General features: G+C 37.5%; 3 protein-coding genes across 5 annotated transcripts in view; all 3 read right to left on the bottom strand.

Moving 5' to 3' along the window:
• appa (amyloid beta (A4) precursor protein a) overlaps nt 1-5,323 on the bottom strand; it is a 31,000-nt gene extending 25,677 nt beyond the window's left edge. Inside the window, exon 1 of one of the 2 annotated variants that reach the window (XM_059552288.1) lies at nt 5,113-5,323. In XM_059552288.1, the coding sequence (XP_059408271.1) occupies nt 5,113-5,172 (60 nt within the window). In that variant the 5' untranslated portion in view covers nt 5,173-5,323. The remainder of the gene's footprint in view (nt 1-5,112) is intronic. The other variant, XM_059552287.1, reaches the window with a different exon arrangement.
• Nucleotides 5,324-6,045: 722 nt separating this feature from the next.
• LOC132142422 (cysteine and tyrosine-rich protein 1) lies at nt 6,046-15,043 on the bottom strand. Of its 2 annotated transcripts, XM_059552274.1 has the most exons (5): nt 14,562-15,043; nt 12,808-12,916; nt 12,289-12,388; nt 9,519-9,679; nt 6,046-6,823 (listed from the first exon to the last, which is right to left on the bottom strand). In XM_059552274.1, exons 2-5 carry the CDS (start codon nt 12,821-12,823, stop codon nt 6,690-6,692), a joined length of 411 nt encoding a protein of 136 aa, XP_059408257.1. In that variant the 5' UTR covers nt 12,824-12,916; nt 14,562-15,043; the 3' UTR covers nt 6,046-6,689. The 2 variants fall into 2 exon arrangements, with proteins under 2 accessions (XP_059408257.1, XP_059408256.1); XM_059552273.1 differs by lacking the exon at nt 12,808-12,916 and having other exon boundaries at nt 14,562-15,042.
• Nucleotides 15,044-16,470: 1,427 nt separating this feature from the next.
• LOC132142420 (A disintegrin and metalloproteinase with thrombospondin motifs 1-like) lies at nt 16,471-22,345 on the bottom strand. The gene is made up of 8 exons (XM_059552272.1): nt 21,448-22,345; nt 19,950-20,290; nt 19,721-19,853; nt 19,188-19,645; nt 18,909-19,095; nt 18,646-18,824; nt 18,355-18,530; nt 16,471-18,272 (listed from the first exon to the last, which is right to left on the bottom strand). The coding sequence occupies exons 1-8, from the start codon at nt 22,037-22,039 to the stop codon at nt 17,558-17,560; spliced, it is 2,781 nt and encodes a 926-aa protein (XP_059408255.1). The 5' UTR covers nt 22,040-22,345; the 3' UTR covers nt 16,471-17,557.
• Nucleotides 22,346-25,076: the final 2,731 nt, after the last annotated feature.

Here is a 25,076-nt window from a genome sequence, read left to right as displayed (position 1 = left end):
ATATGCATCATTAAACAGCAATATTTATGTACATATACTTTCCTACAAAATGTTAAAAATAAGAAAAATGCAATTGGGAGATCAGTGTTATTTTAGTATCACCGAGATACTATTAGATTTTGTCATCTGAATTTTTTATATTAATTTAAATTTTAGCTAAAGTTTTAGTCATTTTATTGTTTTTGTCATGTTTAGTAGTTTAAATTTTGACAAAATTTTAGATTTTTTCTTTTTTTTTTATTATTAAAATAAGAAATGTTGCCTTAGCAACTTGCTGAACATATTTATATTTTATTTCTAGTAAAGATATATATAAGATATAATATATTTTTTATGGTTTTAACTTTAGTTTCAGTTTTACTAAACAATAGCCCATTTTACTTTTACTGATAAATTACTGTATATTACCGTTTAGAGATCATGTGTGAACAGGACATTTTCAAAAATACTGGTAAATACCATTACTAGTAAATAACTGGTAATCTGCTCTGTGTGAACGCAGAATGAAGATTAACGTATGAGTACGTACAAGCTCAGAATGCACTGACGTAAGACGTCTACTGTGGCCAATCGTAACTTTCTGACGCATTTACTCTGCGCGGTGTAGTTCAGATTTAAGTCGTCAAATATAAGTCTCTGGCTAAAGCAGTTGTGTGAATGTAAATATTTGACACAAAAACGAAAACCTCAACAAAAACACTGACCAAATATGCCCCTCCATGTTTACAAACATAACACCAGGAAGCGCAGCCTTTTAGAGGTAATTTCTGCTTAATGAAGTCACAGAATTTACCAGTATTTTGAAACTGAAAGGTGTTTTACCGGTAAAAGGAGACGACATCATTGTCTGTGTGAACAGTTCATTATTGTAATTACCAGTAAAGTCGCTACTGTATGGCAATTTACTGGTATTACTGTGTGGAAGGAGCTTATAATAACCTTGAGACTTGTGAACATTTCTGAGTAATAACACAAATTAAGGTGCAATAGGTGATTGTCTTGAGAAGCATTTTTTGTTATGCTGGTTGAAAAGTCTCTTCACTTCCCGATAGTAATCATTAAGTTAAGTGGTCTGAATGTATTTATATGTATTTATATATTCTGTGGAAGACGTAGGACCAAGAAATGTTCATCCAATCAAAATGTTCGGTCCCAACATTATGATAGGCTTTCCTACCTGCCTGACAACATACACATTAGCATACCTCTGCGCATCATTCGTGCGGACCGTATACGTCATCAGTGCATTCACTTACTCTGTGCAGACAGAGCAAGAATAGGAATTCCTTCCTTCCTCGGTATTGGAGTACTGTTACTAACTGTACTATAAAGTTTTCTCACCGGTGAATGACACATGATATATTGTAGTTAGGGCTGGGCGATATATCGAATATTAGCGATAATATCGGAATAATTTTGACGACGATGTACAATTTGAATATATCGGGAATATCGAATATTTCAAATTCAAGCATACTTTCCCAAAAGAACGCGCCGAATGTCCAAAAAAGGAACCTGTAACTGCTGACTGCTCTATGCCCCTCTACTACGAGAGCTGTAATGATAGCGGTTGCCAGATAACAAGAGTTTAAATCTCAGAATCAGAGCTCCACTGTTACAAGGATACATTTTCTGCCCGGTGTTTGCTTATTTTAAGCAATCTGGCAACCATGCGCACGTGCTCACTCCTCATTGCGGAAGAGCGATGATAATCTGAAAACACTAACAAGCTGGAATTGAGCGATCTAATGAAAGCGTCGTTCAGCCGGTCTGTGTTCTGTCGTGAGATCTCAACTGTATTGTTTGCATTTGTGATCGCAAAATAAATGCACTTACTCGACCGCTGATGTTTGAATAGAGAAACATAGGCTATGGCCATTTGGAATTACTATTGGGGAATTTCACTGATATGTTTACCAGTTTCCATAATATAGACAGAGAGAATGCAAAAGTCTTTGGTATTCATTTATATATATTTATATATAAGAAATAGCTATGTGCTTCAGCAACTAGCTCCCCATCTAAGAGGGTTTTTAGTGTCAGTAGGAACATAATTTCATGCCACAGAGCTTCTCTTAAAACCGCAGACAGTTGACAGACTTGTGTTCTTAGCTTAAAAACTTGTTAAAAAAATTAAAATAAAATACTTATCCCAGTTGCATAGTTTAAATTGTGAATTGCATGCACTAAAAAGTTGACAGAATGCACTTTCTGTAACTATTACTTAATTTGCACTGCTTCAGTTACATATAGGCCTACATGTATTCATTTAATAAAAAGCAGTAAGTGATCTCTTGGTCTAGATTTTTTAACTGCTTAAATTAGCTGTTTAATCTAAATAGTTTTTTTTTTTTTTAATGGGCAAAAGAAAATCAAGTTTTATTTTTTATTATTTAAATGCAAATGCAAACATATCGAGATATATATCGAATATCGTACAAATTTTGACAATATCGAGATATCATTTTTTTTATATATATATCGCCCAGCCCTAATTGTAGTAATGTTGTCTCTGTGGAAATGACCAGGATCATGCATTCAGGAGGCGTGGTTTTGGATGGCGATTTGCAGGGAGGGTGGAACGTATGCTTTTAGTGCTATCAGGCTAAAGTTAGCATTTTCCAAGACCTCTTACTGGACCTTTAATTGTTAACAATGAATAATATTTATTCATTTTTAATCATATGCAGCAATAAACAATTACTGTCTTACATGGAAAGAATGTCATTGAGATTTTTGTGAACATTTCTGGTTGATAATGCAAACAAAAAGTTTCGACAATTTAAATAAGAGTGTTGAACTGATTCATTGAAACAGACAGTGAAATGATTCACTGAAATCTCAAAAATAAAGCACTCATACTCACTGGACACGAGATTGTTAATAAATCTGAAACTGGTGTAACGGCACCTGCGACACCCAAATGAAAAAACACATTCAAATCATTGAAATATTGTGGCTTAAATTTGTAAAGTTCTTGAAATGTTATCATGAATATTGGATGATTATGGGCCAGCCCTACAGGTAGGTTTTGCACAAACTCATCCTGATTATACAAGCTGTTGTTGTGCATCGCTCACCTGCTGACACGCATGTTACAGCCAACAAAGCCTCTCATTCAGAACACAAACCTGCGGCTCGTTTGAAAGCTTGCCTCTCAATGCCTGCCATACCAGTGTGCACCATGTGACCTTTGCAATTGTGAATAAAAGTAGATGACAACATTGTGAGCCACGGATAATTGGAGCACAAACAATAGAGAACAAGCAATATGACGTTTATGTTATGTTTAGGTACAGATGAAAACTCTGTCCTTCAATCAGGTTATATTACATAAGGCCATATCAAATATTCACAATATCCTTGTGATGGGTGTGCTGACAATAAAGAATCAAACGCTTTTTATTTATCCATTAAGTTTGCAAAGACTGTGTATAACCCTAAACATCACACAAATGTTAAAATAATCTTTAAATTCATTTAGTGAAAAAAAGTGGATGGGAAAACGAAGCATGCGTGTTGCAACAAGGATTTTACTGTATTTTGCTTCTTGTAAATAAACACTGGCATTATTGACTATTGAATTTAAATGATGGTTCATCTGGTTGTAAAACAGGCTATTAGCCAAAAATATATAAACACTGACATGTATTATAATATCTCCGGCAGGTCCAGCCCTGGTTCCAATACTGTAGTATACGGGATATGTCCCTGAGTTCAGCTGAAACAGCCTTGAGTCTCTCTGCTTTAACGTTCGTCCATGAGTGTGAGACATCTGACAAACCTCCATTTCTACAGACCAACAAAACCACAACCCACCAAATGTGAAAGCAGTTAAACACTGTTACTAATAGCCAATCAATATCTTCATTCTGCAACACAATAAACAGAAAAAAAAAAACATTAGACCATGGTATTTTGATACCAATGACTATGATATTCATATATCATAACATATTGGCATGGTACACCAATGCTAACCAAAAAAAAAAAAAAAAAAAATACCATGGTGCATATCTAAAAAAACACAGTAGGCTACCTTATTCTTTAAAAGTCTGGGACTGGTGAGAATACAATGGAGACTACGGGGTGGAAAATTACAGGCTAAGACCAACCCAGACACAATGTGTCTTACAGTAAAAGAAACTTAAACATATCGTTAGTGTTTAAAAATAGCGAGTTCCTCGAAATACAATGTAGCTCCAGACGGTCTCCATCCCGTTGAGTTCAGCCTCTGCGGTGACTCGCCGCCATCTTGGGGGGCATTCACAGACGACGCGTTCCTCTAAAGGGAACGGAGCGGAACGAAGTCACGGTTTAAAGAAACATTTCCTCATAAAAGCCGAGGAAGGAACAAACGCATTCCGACGTCAGAAAAATAAATTTTCTCCACACACACCAAGTGACAACAACACGCCTGATTTACTCGATGAAAATCTCGGGTAAAAGTGAATTATCATTCGGATTGAGATCCTGCAGGATGAAACAAACTCATATTTCCCTGTTCCAGAATATCCGGAAGGAACTTATTAGGATCTCATATAAATAAAGGCGACTAAAGTTAAATGTGTGAATCAGTGAATCAGAGATTGTCACATTATTATAGCACTCACTAACGTTACATCAGCTCAGCCTGACACTTTGATTATTAATTTTAATTAGCGGATCTGATACACAGTATTTGTTCATCCTCCATATCGGATTTAAAACACCGCTCACTCACAGGCTAACAGCGATCTGCAGAACGCGTATATAACTTTATAGCTATTATTTCCACCTATGTTTGCTAGAATTTACTAATGTAACCGAAAAAAAAATCTTTACATAGGACGAGGAAACGAAATTCCTTATGTAACGTTGGCATTATATGACTCTAAACAAAAGCACAATCGTTAAATATTAAACCTCATTCTGGTTTAGAAACGACATAAATAACAGATAGATATATCGTCGCGATTTATTGGATGGAAACGGAGGTTTTAAAGCTATAATCGAGGCTGTTTTTAGTTTCATCGAAGTGCAGCTGTTCTAGTGTAGGTTATCTACCGTTCGATGATGCTTATCGTTACACTGAATCGCTTCGTCGTCTTTGATGTTTTGTCGATTTCTTACCTCAACAGCGACCGTCGATATCGCGGCCATCAGTAATATGAAAACCTCTCTCGACCCCATTCTGCTCCTCTTCTCCGTGCTTCTAACAAATAGCGTTGATCTGTATCGAGTAAATATCCGTCTGGTGTAAAATGTCGGTGTGTGAACCGTGTCAGCGCTGAGAAGAATGCGAATATGCGATGCGGCCGTGATGACGCGTCACCTGACCGGACAGCGAGGATGAATGAAGGGAGGGGGAGCAGGAATACTGACGCACACTAAAAACACAGGAGACTACAGTTCAAATAAAATCAAAGATTACACCAACTTCTTTTTACATTACATTTAAATATATTTAATAATTTAATTTATATGTATTTGCCTTTTTTAATTACATAAATCATTCCAGCTTGTCACTATTATTATTATTATTTTAATTTAGCATTTTGTCTTATGAATAATGACAAAAATATTTTATTCTTCAGACAGCTATTCTGTTTTCCAGTCAGTGTTTATATTTTGTTGCTTAATTTTTTTTTCAATTATATTAATATTTTAATGCAGTAGGTTTATTTTTTTTTACCATATTACTATTGCTCATGTAATACATGCATTTTATTTTATATACAATAAATAAATAAACAAAAAAATGTTATCTAGATTATGTTCAAACTGGAGAATTTAATTATGCGCATCTCTATTATTTGCTGCCACCGTGTGGACGTTCATCAAACACTAGTATAACTGTAATATTAGTATGGCTTAGTAAATTCTCATGTAATAATTTAATTGACAGTGCGATATTCTATATGAATTATTTTCAAGGTTTGCTGAATGAAATCAATTGATATATTAATGTAGTTTTTTGGGGGATATGTGTGCAAATCTGCTTTTAAAGGCCACGATGAATAAACCCTTTTTACTAACAAACTGTGCAACAGCATATCCACCACATTTCAAAGAACGAGCATGCAGCCTTTAGTTTTATTATGAAAGGTAAAAATAGACAAAAAATGAGCTAATGCTTTGCTGTTTGGACACAATTAGTGGTTTTCTGAGAAGTTAACAACACCTGGTATGTTATAATAGTAGCCAACTGCAAAAACAAGTTGCTCTTTCAATTTTCTATTAATAAATACATTTAGAAAATTATTTCCTATATAATTAATACAACAGTAATCAAGACGCTCAGACATATTGTAGGTATAAGAATATAATGTTACTCTGTACAACAATATGAAGTCTACTCCCATATTAACAGTTAATTTCACTGTATTCTAATTAGACATAATGAAATAACACTGATTTTGAACAAACCGCATCACAAGAAAACACATTTACCAAATCACATTTTTGATCTTAGTTTTTAGGCCTGTCCTGGTCTCCTGTTGCCTAATAACGTTTATTAGTGTTCTTTAGATTTGTGAGACCATAAATGTCCATGGCATGAAGGAAAACAGTCAAATCCCATGTAAGAATCATCTTTGCGGCTGCTCCAGTGAGTGGAAATCCCTGCTTTATTGACAGAGCACTGGTCTTCATTGTGTGCATTTCAGAGTGCAGCGCTCATCCTCTCAGAATCAGGCACATTAGGAGGCTCATTTGCGGCTGTAGCCTGGATAAGGTGGAGGTGGAGAGTAGTTTGCCACTCTGGGTGGAGTTGGTGTGTATGGAGGCGGCCATCGATCAGGAGGATACATCTCATAATCATAGCTATAAGGAGGTGGAGGACCTGAGAAGAATAAGACAGAACTTATAGTATTATGCATATTTTTAATTTAGATATAAACGTTTTTTTTTTTTTTGCATGTTTTATTGTTCAAAATATGTCAACTTTTTATAATAACTGATATAGGTGATACAATATGTCAGCTTTTTCGTTTTAATATTGGTAAAAGGTTTGTAATTTCAGAAAAAAATAAGGTCAGAAGGTTGTTTCTGCAGGTTCTATTAAGGTCAAGACCTTTGAATACATTGAAGGAAAATGTCATGGTTTCTTAGTTTGTTTGTTGTCACGGACACTCATTATGTTCAGCAGTGCACTCATTAATCACTTCAGTATCGCCGGTAATTATATTTAAGTCTCTTTTTCAGTTCATTTTGTCCGGTCTCATCAACTCTACCCTGTGTTTGTGGATTACCTGTGTGTTGGAATAAAGACTTCCTAAACATTTTAAGATAAATCTATCTATCTATCTTACAGTAAATGTAATTGTCCTGCATCAATCAAAGGGAAAACAAGTTTTCATTCACCACTGACAGATATTTGTTCTTGTTCTAATCAAATTTTACATCTTCACTGTTCGTGATTTAAGGATGTTTAGACATTTGTACTGGAAAACAAAAATTCACTGAGGGAGATATACATTTTCTGCCATGATTTTATGAATTTAAGTCTTTCTACTTTATAGATTTAAGGCATTACAGTTTTTTATTTGCTTTGGTATATCAATATATTTAATACATTACCAAACATTTACATAATCTATAATTTCCAAAATATCCATCCTATGTGTAATCAAGTGAAGGATCAATGAAGACATCCTCTACAATAATTTGGGCAAATTAGTTTTTATTTTTCAGATATAATGTAACATAAGTATACTTTCTATAATGAAATGTAACTAAATGAGAAGAAAACATAACATTTAGTGCACACATTACATTAATTTGGATCAAGCCTGTCTTGAGCATTTGGCCATAGATTCTCATCCACATCACAATGAATGTTATCATTGTTCAAGCACCTTGGAAAAAACCTTTTGGCGTGGCGAATCCATGCTTGACATTGGACTACACTGATGTCATCACATGCATCATCCATGGCCTGACGGAGGGTAGCACGCTCAAGGGGTTGGCGATCATAGACCTTACACCTCCTTGCTGAAAAAAATTCCTCAATAGGGTTGAGGAAAGGAGAGTATGGAGGCAGGTAGAGGGTCATGAATCGGGGATGGGCCTGAAACCAAGCTTGAACTACCTCTGCGTGGTGGATTTCATTGAGAAACTCAATAAGATGTGCAGCATTATAGGAGCCAAGTAATGGCCTACGTCCTACAACACCATCTTCAGAGATAGCTGCGCACATGGAGATGGATCCCTTTTCCACAAGCTCTTTCTATTCCTTGCTGTCTATCCTGCTCCATGTTGAAAGAAATTGCCAGTGTTTACACCCCCACTTTTATATAGTGACCAATTGTGGTTACCACTATGTGAAATCAATTAGCAATAACGAGTATTCATCATGTGTGGTTACACATAATTTATATGTTCGTACAAACACGCATTTTTATTTCTGTAGCTCTCAAAATCCATATACTGTATATTGCTGAGAAACCAATTTAAAATCTATAGGTTTACCAAACGGTTCAGTGATTAACCATTAAGATCAGTTGGATTAAATAATAATAGACAAATGTATTAAACTGAACGAGAAGAGATTTATGAAAGGTGGTTACTGTGAATGAAACATTTATAAAGATGAAACACTTATTTTGTGTTGTGAAAAGGATACTTTGTGGTTTTGTGTATTGTACTAACACAATCGAAAATATGCTGAAATGTTTGAAAAAAGTGCACTTTTGATGATCTGTTGTGATATTAGTACTATGAGTTGTGAAAATGTACACCTTGCTTGTGAAAATAGTACCAAAGCGAATAAAAAAACTGTAATCACTCTAAGGAGAAAAAAAAGGTACAAAAGCTGTCACTGGGACGGTACCCTTTCAAAGTGTGTTTCAAAATTTGTGTTTGAAGACCCCAAAGGGTGCATATTTGCATATTTGAGAGTGATTGGTGGAAGGGTGAATTAAGAACTTTAAGTCCAGCAGAAACCCTGTGGTAAATTTAAATATTTTGTGTATGTAAATATGTTTTTTGCCATTTAAAATAAATAGGCCTACAATTAATATCCATAAAATACAAAAGAAATACAGAAATACTGTTTAAGAAACAAATTTTGGAAGCAAATTGTGAGTGATTGAAAATGATAAAAAGTCAAGTCACGTTTATTTCTATAGCGCTTTATACAACAGAGATTGTTTCAAAGCAGCTTTAGAGTAATAAACAGGAAACAGTCAGTGTTAATGTTGCGAAATTAATCTATAATGAAAGAAATTCAAAAGCAGCTCTATAGAAAATATTATCATTCATTAGTCAGTTCAATGTTTATTCAGTTAATAAGTTCAAAGTTGATTCAGTTCAGTTCAATAACAGTTTGATGTTGCAAAGTATCATTACTTAGCTCAAATTTTATTCTCATCCGATAGTGTCAGAGCAATGAAATCGATAATGTTACTAATAATATAATTCATTCATTATAACTGACAAAATCCACTCAGAATGATCCCTTGTGTCTGACAGCACGCTGGTTTTAGTTAGTCAGCTCTAGTGCGCTGTGTGAAGGCTTTTGTGTGTTGTTGTGTTACCTGGGTAACCCTGAGTCACAGTGTTGATATATGATGAGCTGAAGACGCCCACTCTCGCCCCACGCCCGTTCTTCACACACATACAGATGCACAGAAAGATGGCGGCCACTGCACCCATCAAAAACACCACACCAAACACGATCCCTGAGATGGCCGTTCCCCTAAAAAACAAAACCATCAGCAGAAACTGAGACTAACATACAATACACTTGTAGTGATGCTTAGTTTAGCAAACGCTAATCTGTTGCACAGCAGGATAATAAACTCAATATGTACATTGATCCAGTGTTTTTGTGGAGTCAGACCACCCATGCTCATATTTATTTACCTCATGATGGATCCCATCCATTTGTGAGTCTACAGTGATCCGTCTCTTGTGTGAACAGGCACCTGACTAAACACGTCTTTGTTCTGGCACAAAAGACCAAATGTGTTGGTTTTCGATTGTGATTTCTTGTTTGGATTAATGTAGGAGTGTAGAGACATGAGTTCAGAACGATGCCCTGAGGTTAAGTTAAGGTCCAACCAAAGGATCTGAGATGCTCACATGTGAGATTACTATGAGAAATATCTAAAAAACAGCAAAAGCCCAGGCCAGTTAACAAAAATACCTTCCCATTAAGTTATGAAAACGTTACTTCTGACTGTTCCCTGAATGTTCGAAAAGTCCAGCTTTTAAAATGTTTTAAAAGAACATTCTATTTTTTTTTTCACTTTGCAAACATTATGGGAAAGTTACTTTTGAATGTTCTATAAACGTCACGAAACAAGTACTAACATAAATGTTAGATGAATATCCAACTAAAATGTTTAAAAAACTAAAAAAAAAACATAAATATAATGTTTTTGTTCTAGCGGTTTGAGAAAACTATCAACGTTTTTTTTAATTGCTTTAATTCATATACGTGATCTTCAGACCAAGTCTGAAAAACTGCACACATATTAACCAACTTTTAGCAAAACGTTAAACAGTTCTCTACAGTAAACACTTATTTACTGGTTACCTACATCCACTGATCATGTGTAAAACCATTTATACATAATTTGTTCACTCAGAAATCAAATCTCAATGTTTTAAGGAAGAAATAAATTATTTGTACCCCCTTGCAATTTTGTATAGTGTAAATATATCTAATAAAATTCACTGTTTTCTCACAACTATAAACAATCTCAAAACTACACAACAAACTTGTACAAACCTCAAACTTCCAGGTCAAAAACTCTTTTGTCTCTATATAAAATATTGTAACAACTCATAAGTATTTTTACGAAACAGATCATAGAAATAGCTGATTCCAGTCTCAGTTGGAAAAATAGTCCCCTCTTCCACTGGAAAACAATTAAAATCCAGGTTCCAACTGAATTTCTGAGGACCCTATTTTTTGCAATGGACATTCTATAAAGCAGAGATACTCAAATTTGGCTCGCAAGATCCACTTTCCTGCAGAGTTTAGCTCTAACTCTAATCAAACACACCTGAGCATGCTAATCAATGCCTTCAGGATCTTTAGAAAATCACAGGCAGGGCGAGTTTGATCAGGGTTGGAGCTAAACTTGGAGGCAGATTTGAGTATCTCTGCCATAAAGTTCCTGTGGCTCAAGTGGTAGCGCATTGCATTAGCAGTGCAAGTTTGTGGGTTCGATTCCCAGGGAACACATGTTAGGTAAAAAATGTTAGCCTGAATGCACTGTATGTTGCTTTGGGTAAAAGCATCTGCTAAATACATATATAAAAAATAAAGTAATGACTCATTCAGTTTTAGACAGTACAGTTTGTTGCCAAGAATAAAAAAAATTCAACACTTAAAAATGTAAAATAGGTTTCAGTTGAAGGTAACTAAAATTACAAAAAACAATGGATTTTTATATTGTCTATATGTGGGTAGAACTGAAACATGACAAGTAATGCAGTTTTTGTAAAGCCATCAGTTGTTTGTATTTTGTCAGTCACTGTGCTATGACTGTTAAGTTCCTGTTGGATACAAAAGTAGTGCTAATGTTTGGGTTTGCTGTGTTTTGATAGAGGTATGTAGAAAAAGGTATTCAGCATTTTGAAATGTAGAGTTTGTATTTATTTAACAAAATGTTTTTATGGCCAGATAATGAACTTTTTGGCTAATTGTATGATGTAGGTGTGTTGCTGTGTTAAGAGTTTAGAAAAAGTACTTTAATATTGGTAAACACTTGTTAGCAGTTGAAAAAAAAGTTATAACTTGAACACCAGTGTAGTCATAAAAAAAAAAGTTGTATCATGTAAAATGGCATCAGCATTCCGTGATGTAATTCTACACAAGCGTTGATTATGGGATGTGGGTTGGATTTCAGATTGACGTGAACAAGCAGCTGTGTGTGGGGGAAGGGGAGGTCAGAGGTCAACTCAATGCTGATGTTTTACATGAGTAAAACAGCAGTAGTGAGGAAGTGTGTGTGTAAGAGAGTGTGTGTGTTCTTTTGAAAGCATGCGTGTGTGTGAGAGACCATGTGTGTGGTTCAGGTATTCCCTAAGATGGCAATATCCAAAATTCTTGTCCTTGTGGGGACATTTTTTTTGGTCCCTATAAAGAAACAAACTTCCCATACAGAATTAAGTTTTTCTGAAAATCTAAAAATGCAGAAAGTTTCCTGTGAGGGGTGGGTTTAGGCGTAGATTTAGGGGATAGAAAATAGAGTTTATGCAGTAGAAAAACCATTACGCCTATGGAATATCCCCATAAAACATGGAAACCCAACATGTGTGTGTGTATGTCTGTGTGTATGTGTGTTTACTTACGAGAGCACGTCTCCCACATACGCATAGTAAGAGCAGCAGAAAGGAGGAACCCCATCACAGCAGTACTCAATACAGCTGTCGCACTGAGCATCTCCACGACCTACCAACACACACACACACACACACACACACACACACACACACACACACACACACACACACACACACACACACACACACACAAACACACACACACACACACAATATGACTGATATAAAATATTAATAAAGAATAAATAAGAATATTTGCTTATATGATCATATTTGAATATTTTTTTCCCATTTTATTGTAAATTTTATGTCTACATCATGTGTTATGATTTTTTTTTATATTTTATGTGAAGCACTTTAAAATGTTTGGATATTTTCAGTGCAAAACAAGACAGATAATGATAAGGAATATTCAGTTGTTCAGACTTGTCAGTTGTAAAGACGAAAGACACTTTGAGAACATTATTGCGTGCACTGAAATTAGGAACATGCACCGAGACAAAACCAATCAACCAGAATGATCAAAACCTCGGCCTCTATGCATGCAGACTGCAGTATGTCTTAGTATCTAGTGCTGTGTTGGAGGGCTGAGTTCGTCTTTTCCCATCAATCCTGCCACTGACAAACGAGTCTGATCCTGCAGAAAGAATCATCAGCTCTCATTTGTTTCTTCTTGCTCAGAGCTCTTTAATGCACCAAACACGCCTGTTGGATTTATGTTGCCAACAAATGCTATTAATCTGTGATTAAGAGTGCTTTGCAACACATTTCATGATTGAATTTAGACTGCTGTAATGTGTATGCAGCATATTGCTTGATGCAAGTCTGTTCGAATAGACTGTCTTCCTATCCTTAAAACTTTTGTTTTTGTGCCATAACACACTTGAAAAAGAGCTCTAAATACAACTGTTTTGGGACTAAAAACCTTTTAATGTATGTATCTCAAGCTCATGCTCAAGCGTGAGAATGGTTGGTACACAATTACAGCGCTATCTCGTCCTGCCCGCAGTCATCACAGTATAATTGGTGTAATTATTTCTTCTGAACCACCCAAATTTGGCTTCAATTTTAGTGGCGTCTGTTTGCATCTGGCTTCAGAGCAAATGTGGGACCCTGCAAACTGGGTGGTCCCCTAGAGGCCCTCATTTTACCTCTGGGTCCTGTCGGTATACACCTTTGGGACAAAGACACTTTAGAAGAACTGGTGCCTTAAATGTTACTCCACACACACACACACACACACACACACACACTTCCCTCCAATATGTGTGTATGGATAGGTCAATCGAAAAACTCCAGAATTGTGTAGTATGATGATACCAGTCTGGTACTGAATGAATAGTGTCCATTTACCATGATATTTTCTTAATACTCCTATGTATGTCAATGAATACCATGGCATTATCATGGTAGCATTAAACATGGCAGTAAAATTAGCATGTTATATATATAATAGTGTCAAAAAGTTGAGTAAAAGTCTTTAACTAACTCTCACAAAGACAACAGAGAAATTGTTAGTTATCCCATAGGTAAAGTAACTGTTCTTTGTTTGTAAATTCCCAGCTAACAAGGAACATTGTCGGGTTTTTTTTTTTTATGTTAAGACAAAACGTTCTTAAAGATCAGCATTGTAAAAACGTTCTTATTATGTTATTTGTACTTGAACGTAATATGTATTTGTTTTATATATATATATATATGTATATGTATATATATATATATATGTTTACCTTTAAATAGATTTATAATCACGAGAATCATGGACATTTTAACGTTATTTCAACATTTAAAATAAACTTTCAAAAAATGTTATATTTTGGGAGAAAATTTAGTTAGTAGAATTTTAAACTTAACGTTCTTATCACAAGAAAACTGCACGTCAACGTTTTAGAAACATTTCAAAACAACGTTCTCACAACGCTTTTATAACCCCCCCAGACAGCAATAGTGTTGGCCAAGATCCGGCCCATCTGGCCCGCGTGAAATCCATTCGGGCAGGATCTGGGCCGACACTGCTTGCTGTCTGGGCTACATTTGTTATCTTTATTACAATGGTTAAAAAAAAACATACCACACACTGAGCGAAATTCATTATTTTTTAAACAGACACGATAAGTTGTTAATTAACTCAAGTAAGTCAAATAAAGAAAACTGAACCCCATGGAAATTTACTAGAAAACACGTAAATAAGCTTTGTTTGTTGCATGTTTATTTTAATAAAATAATCGATTACGTTAAATGATTAACTGATTTACTTCCTCTTAAATATAAAAATGCATTACCGGCAAAGAAGCAAAGCAGCAGAGAGTCCCGCACGAACTTCCAACTCTTCTGGGAACTCGCTGTCCTCGGATTTTCCATAATGTTCCGGTACTTTTTTTTTTTTTTTTTTTGTTAAGATCCCTGGCAAAACACGACTAACCCACTTTCACATGTTATTTAATCTTTGCACAGTTTATCTTTCATTCTGTCACGTCTTAAATCTGACTAAACTCTTGTTGATCTGACTGTCAAGCGTTCTGATTTTCAGGCGTTAAAATAAACTATTTTATCCATAACGCTCCACGTGTTCCACGAGTCTCTCAGGCAGAACTTCTCATTTGACTCCTTCCTCTTTGTCTTCAACTTCTTCCTTGCGCTATTTTCTTTTCTTCGCCTCGATCCCCTCCCCCAGAAACTTTGCCCAGTCGCGCAGGCCAGGGAGCCAGTCTAGATGCGTCTGTGAGGAGACTGCATGGCCGCTCGACGCCGCCCGCCTCCGCTGTCACGACTCCTCATCACACGAGCGGTAATGTAGCAGGTCATTCTCATTCAGGGAACACTTCGCCCTTTTCAATAGCGCCAAATTGCTGCCTTATCTTCTCGCTAGTGTCCCTGAAGTCTATATTTAGATTTCTTTTCAATCGTGTTTTCACGAATCTGCTCTCTGTGCATCATCCCTGAACTGAACTCAACACTAAGAGAGAGTAAACAAAAGCATCTCAAATACACGTGCTTCAGACGAATTCATAGAATTTTTAGCCTCAGACCTTCATAACTTCTTAATATGTAGAAAAGATAGGTGTGAATTATGGCCTGTTATAGAAACAATTCTTCTGTCTTGAATTCACATATTTAGAATGGGTTGACAATAAAAATAAAGTTCTCTATAGTTGTTCACGAGTTAGTGTCTCGATCAATCTGCATTTGGGTAGTTGACATGTTAACATGAAACCAGTAAGCAAAAATCGTGGAAAGAAAATATTTCTGAATGTTCTCTGAACATTCGGCAACTAGCTGCGAACGTTAAAGGAACATTACATTTTATAATTTGCAAACATTTTAGAAATGTTCCGTTTGAATGTTCTCTGAGCATTCTGAAACTAATAACATTTAACATTTTAGTTGAATGCCCAGGTTAAACACTGAAACGTTTTTGTTCTGTTTTGAGAACATTTTTTTGAAAACCTTGCTTGAACGTTAATTGTATATGAACATGTGAGGGAAAGTAAATATTTACATCTTGCATCTTTCTTGTTCCCACCTGTTGTATTAACCAGTTTTCAGACTGTCGGAAAAAAAGGTTTCAATATAAAAGGCTTTGCTGTGTGCTGAACGGTTGGTTCTATGTATTATTTAGCAGAAGGACTGGGGATTGAATGAGCTTCCACTTGAACCACCTTTGTAACATAATGACTACCCCACGGTGCCCTCTTAAAATATTAAAGCTTGTTATATAACAAAAGACTTCATCGTTATAACCAGTGATATGATTATCACCTCTCGTGCTGAATATGCCGGTCATGTAGGCTTTCTTTGAACAGCTGTTGGGAGTGCTAATTAATATGATTAATCTAATTATATTATGTCTGAGCAGACAGACTCAGCAGTTTGTACTGATACTTGTCATGACTAGATCTAATGTTGATGCGCTTTTTAATTTATTTTGATGTATGCATGTACTTGATTTTCTTTCACGTGAACAACAGTTTGAGTTCAGATTTCAGATGTTAATGTTGCTCCTTTCATCTAGAGGAGGGTAACCACATGAAAAAATACAATGTGTAATATGTAATATAATATAAAAAAAATAATGTAGTACCTTCACGAACCTCTAGGGGTCCTCAAACCAGGATTTAGACTATGGTGCTTCCTTCATTGTCAGCAGCCACACCCAAAATAAGACACCATCTCAACAGTTTTGGTCCACAAATCAATTTGATACTTTATTCATAAACCTAAGTTCATAGATATTGTATAAATACTCTAATATAATCTACATCCTTCAGTAATTTCAATAAAAATAACAAATAGAAATACAATAATTATAAAAAAGCAACAAGATTATTTTAAATGGGCTTTACAAAAATAAATAACTTTTGAATATTCTATATGAAACATAATACCTCATTACAAAGATACCTTCTCAGAAGGCAGGAGAGGAATACTTATGAAGTATTAGTAGGAGAGAAGTCCCTCACTATATCTCCATACAATCACACAGAACTAATCTGCACATACATAAACACGCAAAAACACACTCTCTTCTTGAGGTATAGAACCTCTGCTCTCTGGTCTCCCTCCCAGTTAAAAATGTGATCCCTCTTGATTGGCTTTGTAAAATGGTGAAAATATCAATCTAGGAAGCTAAACTTAAATCTAATGTACATTGTTAAACTTAGTTATGAGGAAATGCATACTAACTGTTGTGGTGTTTGAATAGCAGCATGTGTGCCTAGCTGAGGTGAGATATGGCATTGATTTTTGGCAAGAAAAATGCATATGTTGAATATGTGCTCCGAGTTAGCGTTTGCAACTTTGACATGAATAACCACTAGAGGGCGTTTATATGAACCTACTAATAAACTCTTCTGTTTCAGTGCTGCTTTTGACCCTGGCAATAGTTCCTTTATGTTCCTATATGCTCTCTTGTGACAAATTAATCCTGTCTGCCTAGTCCGGCTCAGACAGACGATAAAAATGCATAGCTGTTTCGTATACTCTTTCATTATTCATCCTATCATCATAAACACCCATACACACTCAAAATCTAACATGCATGACATCAGCATCCAAAGCAGCAGAGGTGTCCGTATTCTTATCCTCCATCACAGCTGTCAAGACAGGTACACAGTGTGCCAGCTTTGTGCCCTGTACCCAGTGTTGGATTGGTGGGATTTGAAACATTAAAAGAAGTTTGGTTGCAGTCTTTGTCATATTGGGCCCTTTGAATATAAAAACCTGTGTTGGTCAGCACCAGGTGCAACTTCAAGGTTGTTTCATGCCTCAGTGTTCAGTTTCAACAGGGAGTCAGGTTACACAAATCAAGAAGAGGTCGTGGCCGATCTTTTGCGTTGCAGCTCTCGTTAGGCAAAGTGTGGCCATCATGTCTGATGCAGCGCAGTGGGCGCTTGCGGAAGCCTCTGCCACACGTTTTGGAACAAGCAGACCACTCACCGAGCAACCAGGATGGGCAAGCATGCAGAGCACATGGTTGTGACGAAGCAGGACGCAGCTCTTCAGGACAGTCTTTTGATTGGCGGCCGTAAGCCTCAAGACAGATGACGTCCCGATTTTGGAAACCACCGCCGCAGGTCTGAGAACAGGGTCCCCACTCACGTAGGGCCCATTCAGCATCTTCTGCTTCACTAATAACATTAATGGATGGCCGTTTTGACCAGGTGGGGCGTGGTGCAAAGTAACTGTATTTTAGACGAGGTCGGGGGGAATCACTGACTGACAACAATTGGATAATAAGAGGCTCAGGAAGGGGAGCAAAGCTTCGCAGGCGCTCTAGTGTGGCAGAGGAACCACTGTACTGCAGCAGTGCACCTTTCAGAGATATGTCAGTTTCTAAAGTAGTCAGCTTATAGTCACCATTCAGTAGGTACGTGCCATCTTGCCGGCGAACTGCTAGGAAGCTATTGTCATGGCGGCGACCTCCAAGAGAGTGCTGCTTAACATCTAGGTGTGTGGCGCCAGCTGGTATCGTCACTACATCTTGGTAGCCCGCTCTAGTTAAAAAACAAGCAAAGGTTAGTATAAATCAAAATTTGAGTTATTTGGGGAAATCTTTGGTGCAGATTTTAGACTTACCTAGCATGTTGCATTGATCCAGAAAATTTCTTGCAAGTTGATCCATCTCCTCCACAGATGCCACATTTGTCAAAAAGTTTATTTGAGCCAATGACCCGGTCACAACCAGCTTTCACACACTGGCCTTGGACGCAAACTGAGGTGGAATCTGGGGTGCATGGTGTTCCATCAGCCACCTGAAGGTATTGGAAGGAACCTCAAGATTAAATATTGGCAGTAGTACACTTGCATCCACTAAACCATTGTTAGATTTTACAACACTTGGTGGGTCTGTCTAATTGGGACACTCACCTTTGGCTTCAGAATGAAGAAGTAACCTGTTCCCTTTGCTCGGCACACCAACTTGCAGCGGTCCTTGGGAGACACCCCTGCATACTTTGGCACCCATTCGACACCTTCTCCTGAGCCAAATGACACCTGAGAGGAGATGTCATTGTGGGCCAAACACTGCTCCTCACGGAATGTCAAACCTGTGCAAACAAATACATTTGAGTATCATGTGGCTTGCATCTGGTCGCATTGGTTGCAGGAACATTGATAGGACTATCCCATACCATTGCTATCAGGGCAGGCCTCGGTGTTGCATGAGCGATACTGAATTCTCTTGCCTTCACAGTATTTGCCTCCATTTTTGGGTAGGGGATTGTCACAGTCCCTGAAAGAGTATTGCACACCTCCTCCACAGGTACGTGAGCAATCTCCCCAAGGTCCCCAGGTTCCCCATCCGCCATTGACTGGAGTCTTAAAGATGACAAGACAGAACCATCATCAGTCACAAATCAGAATTTCATCAATTACATATGACAACAAATGACACACCAAATTGTGCTCACCTGATATTTGGCAGCCTCAGACTTGCTCAAACATTGGCCTGCCATACAGTAGCTATTTGACCCGCAAGGTGTTCCATCTGCCCATGGAAAGTTCTTGGTTTGGCAGACAAGCAAGCCATTTGCAGATGTGACGGTGCACCAAAGGGCAGCACAAGTGGTGCTCAGGTCAGGACAGTGCTGGGACTCCTCTCCAAATGTGAGACGGCACTGTCTGTTAGCATCATAAACTGAACCTGGCAGAGCCTGAGGTAGCTGCTGCGGCTTCTGGGGCTTGTCCAGTAAACACTGACCATGACCATTGTCCAGAAAGGATGTGACCATCAGGGCACTGCAAGGAGACCAGGGCTGCAGCTGGTCCAGATTTGACAAGGTTGAGGCCATCATGTGTGCACTCCAGTGGTCGCCATTAACACTAGCACATTGTTTAGCATCGTCATGGGGCATATTGAACACGTGACCTGCAAGAGAAGCAAAATTATTGACTTGCTCTGCACCTGCTTAGTTTTTATATAGAAACATGGGGATGTGCCTACCAAGCTCATGCGTGACTGTAAAGGCTGCCTGCAGACCGTCATCTTCAATGATTGAGCAACTTCGATCAGGATCACACACGGTGCCAACATCTGCCATCCCAAGTGTGTCACAGGAATGAGCTCCACAAAGATCCTGAAAAGAAAAGCATTCATAAATATGAGCCATGCTACATAATTGCTTGTTTTTACTGTCGTCCAGACCAGGAGTAGTATACTTAGTGAAACTTACCTGTCTGGTCAACAGTACTGCTGTGTCGTAATGCTCTGGGTGCCGGTCACTTGATGGGTTGTGCTGTCTTTGCCACTGGCAGAAGTTTCTAAGTGTTAGTGCTGCATTGGAGGACACCTGGGGGCCGTGTTCTTCATCATAAACAACAAGTAGCTTCACAACTGCCAGAGTGATCGAATTCAGAATGGTAGGGTGTCGATATAGACGAGATGCCACTGCCATGATGGTCAGCAAATAAGGTTTGAGCCCAGCACCATGAAACTCTGCCATTGACTGGTCTGCCACAATCATGATCTCCAAATAGCGAGGAGTGGACACAAAGCGGCGAGATCTGTGGTGTGCTGGGGGATGAGAAGATCATTAAAGCCATTAGTCAACTGATTTTTAAAAAAGTGAAATCTAAACCAGATTCAATCTTTATCAGGGTGAAAAGTGTATTTAAAGAATTGTATTTATTTATCTATAAAAAAATCATGATGATGACTATGTATCTTTTATATACATATAAAAAAACAAGAGGCTTTAGCTTGCCTGGTCTAACCATATTTTTCTACTTACTGCTAGTCACTGGCAAATTATATTAGGGAGAGGTATATTTTTATTCTACAGTGCATTTTATTGGACATTTATTTGTGTAAGTCTGTGAGTACAAGATGATGTCATCAATATTTTTTTATTTTCTTGGAACTTATGAGCTGTATTTTAAATGTGTGTCAACTTTTATGAGTCCATAAAGATGCCTTAAAGCTATCAAACTTAAATGCAGTGTTGACTGGACAGAGTAAAGTAAAATGTAATGGTATCTTATAACTGAAAAATATACAGAGAACCGTGTACTTCAAAAGATAGAACGCTTTTAGGAGTTGGTGCTGAGCATGCCTGCTTCTTTTGACTAAGATTCTGCTCCGCCCTGCTAATTACGTCTCCAAAACTTGCTCACTTCCACGAAAATTGTTGGCGGAAATCTGGTGCTGATCTGCGCAACATGATGTACCAGGAGGAGAACTTCCACGTCTCTCCAGCCCATTCTCTCCCGCCTCACACTCACACTCACACTCCCCTAACCCTCAACTCTACGTCCCCTTGCCTCCTCCTGCGTATGTGTAGAGATTTCTGCCCTCTCCAAGTTAACCCCAACCTCGCTTCTGGAGACGGCTTATCTGCACTTTAGAAAAACGTTCTATCTTCCATTAAGATTAGTTTAAACGGGCACACGGAACATATGTGCTTTTTGCAGGTGATGTATTTCCCAACTAAAAATTCATATATACATCCCGGGCGATTTGGTGTTTAATGAGCTACTGCAGAACTCTCTAACCTGCTTAATTCGCTCCTCATGCGCCAGCGCGCACCGAATGACGCGGAGTCACCGAGTTTATTGGGGTTACCAGAGGCGTTTAAAGAAATATTACTGAAAAAAAAATAATAATAAAAAAGTATGACAAAATTTTCCTAGTACAAGATCAATAATTATGAACTTTTATTCTGCAATATTTACCATTAGACTCAGATGATATGGGCTCTGTGTCAGATTTGGTTGCATATGGTTTCTCGGTGATCCTTTCCTCCTCCTCGTTCACCCCACACTTCGAACCGTTCTCCTCAGCTAAGAACCCCCGTTTTCTTCTGCAAATGAAATGAGTGTCTCCATCTGAAGCCTCTCCGCTGGCGTTTGCGGGTTGAATGAAATACTCTTCACCGCCGACATAGAAGCCGCCCCGCAGTCCATGGCACAGATTGATCGCCGCAGCGGAAAGTTCTTCTGCGTTCACGGTTCCCGAGAAGAAGCACCGCGCCTCTCCCGCGCTGTCAACTTCCTCGGACTCCGGTTTTCCGACTATCTGGAAGACAAACCCAGGCGCTAAAAAGTTATGGTCCTGTTCCAGCACCAACACCATCCGATTTCCAAAGACGTCCAAGCGATAGATGCGTTTCTCAGATTTCTCTTCTCGAGCGTCTGCTGTGTGCGTCGGTTTGGTGTCGTACAAGTCGAGCCGGACCGGCACCACGGTGCTTTCCTCCCACGAGCTCTGCGCCGCGTTTACGCACAGGGCTGCAATGAAACCCAGTATGACACGCAGAAAATACATTATATTCCTGTCGGGGTTTTAGGGGCAAAACACAAAATAATGATGGAACCAATAAAAATCGTCACAAAGTTTCAGTTCTTTGAGAATTTGACTCCAAAAGCAGGTAAACCAAATATCACAGAAAAAAATAAAAAATAAAAAAAAATAACTGTAGCTAATAGGCACCAATCCAAGCTTAAATGGTCTTCGAATGGAAATAAATCAAATGAACGCAGTATCTAGCAGCACTTAAAAGTTGAAAATCACGAGAAGAGTCTTCAAAACCATCAAAAGTGGTCTTGGAGAATGTCCCTCACGGTCTCTTCGAGTTTCAGACCTCCTGTCTTAGAAGCGAGACCCGGCTCTCTATATATGCTCCAACACAGGACCACCCCTTTCCTGAAGCCCATTTGATCTGCTTCAGCCACATCTAGTACGCAACAGTGTGCTGGAGCAAAGCCACAATCATCAATCATCAGAGCACAACACTTACGGCCCAAAACTTCTTTACTGACTCCTATTTTAGTCATCTTATACTTCTCATCAGTCTATATGTGCATTTTACATTCACGTGGCTTCTATAACTTGCATTGTCCATTAAAACACTAAGATTAAGTTCAGTAATATGTAAGTTCAACACAAGGTTACTGAGGACATCAGGAGACATGAATCTCCTCACAAGAGATGGTAACCAGCTGATTGAAATTTCGGCTGCGGGGAAGAAGCGCAGGCGGCTCAGATAGAGGGGGACAGCTGGGCCGCTCCTGAAACCGGCTCCCAAACGCTTCATGTGTGCAATCAACCTCAATTAAAAATTAATAACGAGCGGATTACCGCTTAATCTCGGAGGAAATAGTTTGTGTCGCGCGCGTTTAATAGATCAAATTTAATTTAGTTGGCCAGTGAGCTTCAAAGATAAGGTGCAGTCCGGGTACAAACACTAAGTTTTCTGAGTTAAGAGGAATATAATGGATATGGAATGTGGACTTATAAAACATAAAACAACTATATTTAAAATAAAAGTAGTACAGGTTCAAAAGTGACATATATATATATCAATAAGTTCATTTATACATGAATATGCATCATATTATGAACTAATGAATAGTTTTCAGTCAATCCTCAAGTTGACAGTCCACCTTAACTGCTTTTAGGAACCAGCTGAGTGTTTTTCATATCTTTTTTGGAAGTTCAACTTAAAACCACTAGATGGAAGCAGAACCCAACAATATATTCATTCACGTTTGCCATTTTTAACCCTGAGTATGAGATAACCTCTACGTACATAGACAAGGACATGGACTTTTTAATATTATTAATTTTAAAAGTGTCTTAAATAAATTAAACAGTTAATATTCAATAGTACAATAAAAAGTTTAAGAAGAAATTATAATGACACATTTCTAGGTCAACTACTCACTTTTACAGTAACTTTATTGTAATAATAAAAAATGAAAACACATATGTTGGATTGTAAGTCGCATGATCAGTTCATGTTTAGTTTTATGTGGATATTATTTGAAGTTTTCCTAATGTAGCGCATCCCCTAGGCCGGAGCACCTGGTTCTGACAGTATGACTATATATTAATATTACTCCTATTACCCTGTTTGGCTACTGTAACACAGATTAACTAGGTTTATACTCCTATAGTAATATTACTATATAGCATGGGAATTCAACCAACATAGAATAACCTCAATCAACACATAAGGTAAGGTTGAAAAAGTTAACAACATGATTTTTTTTATAGCCAAAAGGGACAAATTTGAAGAATTAAATTTATGTCTAATTAAAGACTGGAAGGAATTATCCAAATGTCCATTGTGTATTTTGGTTGATGAATACCTATTTAAAAAACAATTCAGTACTCCACAGTTTCACCCAAAAATTAAAATTAAGCACAATTCAGACGGTAATTGTTTCTCATGTGGACGTCTGTAAAAATAAATTTACATATCACCTCAGTGATAAAACTCATGGATTCGGATGGCAATCTATTCAAAGAGGAGGAGTGAGTTCTGTGAACGCGTTATAGTTATAATTATACCATGTACAGTAGGTTTTATATCAGTTTATAATACACATTTTAAAACTGTATTACATACCTGTTGCTGCAATAATAAAGACTAATTTCGAATGTTTACGTGCTTTGATTCTCTAAAAAGGGATTAGCACTGAATTTTGAATCAGCTTCTTGTAAACTCAGAGATGTAGATTCGAACGGCAATTAAATCACCTCTTTGTTTGTCAAAAAACAGTAGGTAATTTGACCAGGGATTTTTACGAGGGTGGCGAGAGAAAATCACCATCATCCTGGACTCGGATGGCAATTAAATCACTGGCTACCCCCTGTAAATGGTGAAAATCACGTTCCCTTGAGAAACAATTACCATCCAAATAGGGCTTTAGAATGTGTTTTAATTACCCTATATGACTTTCTTCTTTCAGACGAATCCATTCGGAGTTGTATTAAAAGTTGTCCAGGCTATTCCAAGCTCTATCATTGCAGTTAGCTGATGTTGCAGTTGAACTGTCCACTTTGAGAAGGGCCTCCTGTAGTGAATCCATGCATTTCTGTAAGAAAAATATCTTTATTTCAAACATAATAAACACTTTTTTATCACTTCTGTTATCTGTCATACGAGGAAGCCGTTCTGATGGATGACACAGCACGTATGCGCAGCGCACTCTTCTGAATATGCTATGATTCAAAGTTTCCTTCATTTATAAGCAAAGTTTCCTTACTTTAGCAAAGGAAAACCTCTTGGTTTATATCAAAATTCTCTGACATTTTTCTTTGCAAATCCTCCTGGTTTGTACTTCTAATTCATGACCGGCATTTATTTTTTTCTCTCTCTGAGTTCGTCACTAATGCTGACTAATGCTAATGCTGTCACACAATGCTGACATCTTATGTCATCCGCCGGAACGGCTTCCTTGTATGACAAATAGTGGAAGCGAGAGAAAAGTGTGTATTATGCATGAAATATAAATATTTTTCTTACAAAAATGCATGGATTCACTACAAGATGCATTTATTCATAAGGCATTTGTTA

The sequence above is a fragment of the Carassius carassius genome, chromosome 6 (assembly GCF_963082965.1).
Source record: "Carassius carassius chromosome 6, fCarCar2.1, whole genome shotgun sequence".
In the NCBI taxonomy this organism is placed as follows: Eukaryota; Metazoa; Chordata; class Actinopteri; order Cypriniformes; family Cyprinidae; genus Carassius; species Carassius carassius.
The sequence above is the reverse complement of the archived record's forward strand: the minus strand, read 5'-3'. Positions and strand labels throughout refer to the sequence as shown.

Bases quoted from the DNA above. Each gene is read 5' to 3' on its own strand.
- LOC132142422 (XM_059552273.1), bottom strand. From the start codon at position 14,640: ATGGAAAATCCGAGGACAGCGAGTTCCCAGAAGAGTTGGAAGTTCGTG. The intron at 12,389-14,561 runs GTAATGCATTTT...GTGTGTTGGTAG, and splicing joins GCTGCTTTGCTTCTTTGCCG to GTCGTGGAGATGCTCAGTGC. The intron at 9,680-12,288 runs GTAAGTAAACAC...TTTGTTTTTTAG, and splicing joins TATGTGGGAGACGTGCTCTC to GGGAACGGCCATCTCAGGGA.
- LOC132142420 (XM_059552272.1), bottom strand. From the start codon at position 22,039: ATGTATTTTCTGCGTGTCATACTGGGTTTCATTGCAGCCCTGTGCGTA. The intron at 19,854-19,949 runs GTAAGTTTCACT...TTTTCTTTTCAG, and splicing joins CAGTACTGTTGACCAGACAG to GATCTTTGTGGAGCTCATTC. The intron at 19,096-19,187 runs GTGAGCACAATT...GTCATCTTTAAG, and splicing joins CTGAGGCTGCCAAATATCAG to ACTCCAGTCAATGGCGGATG.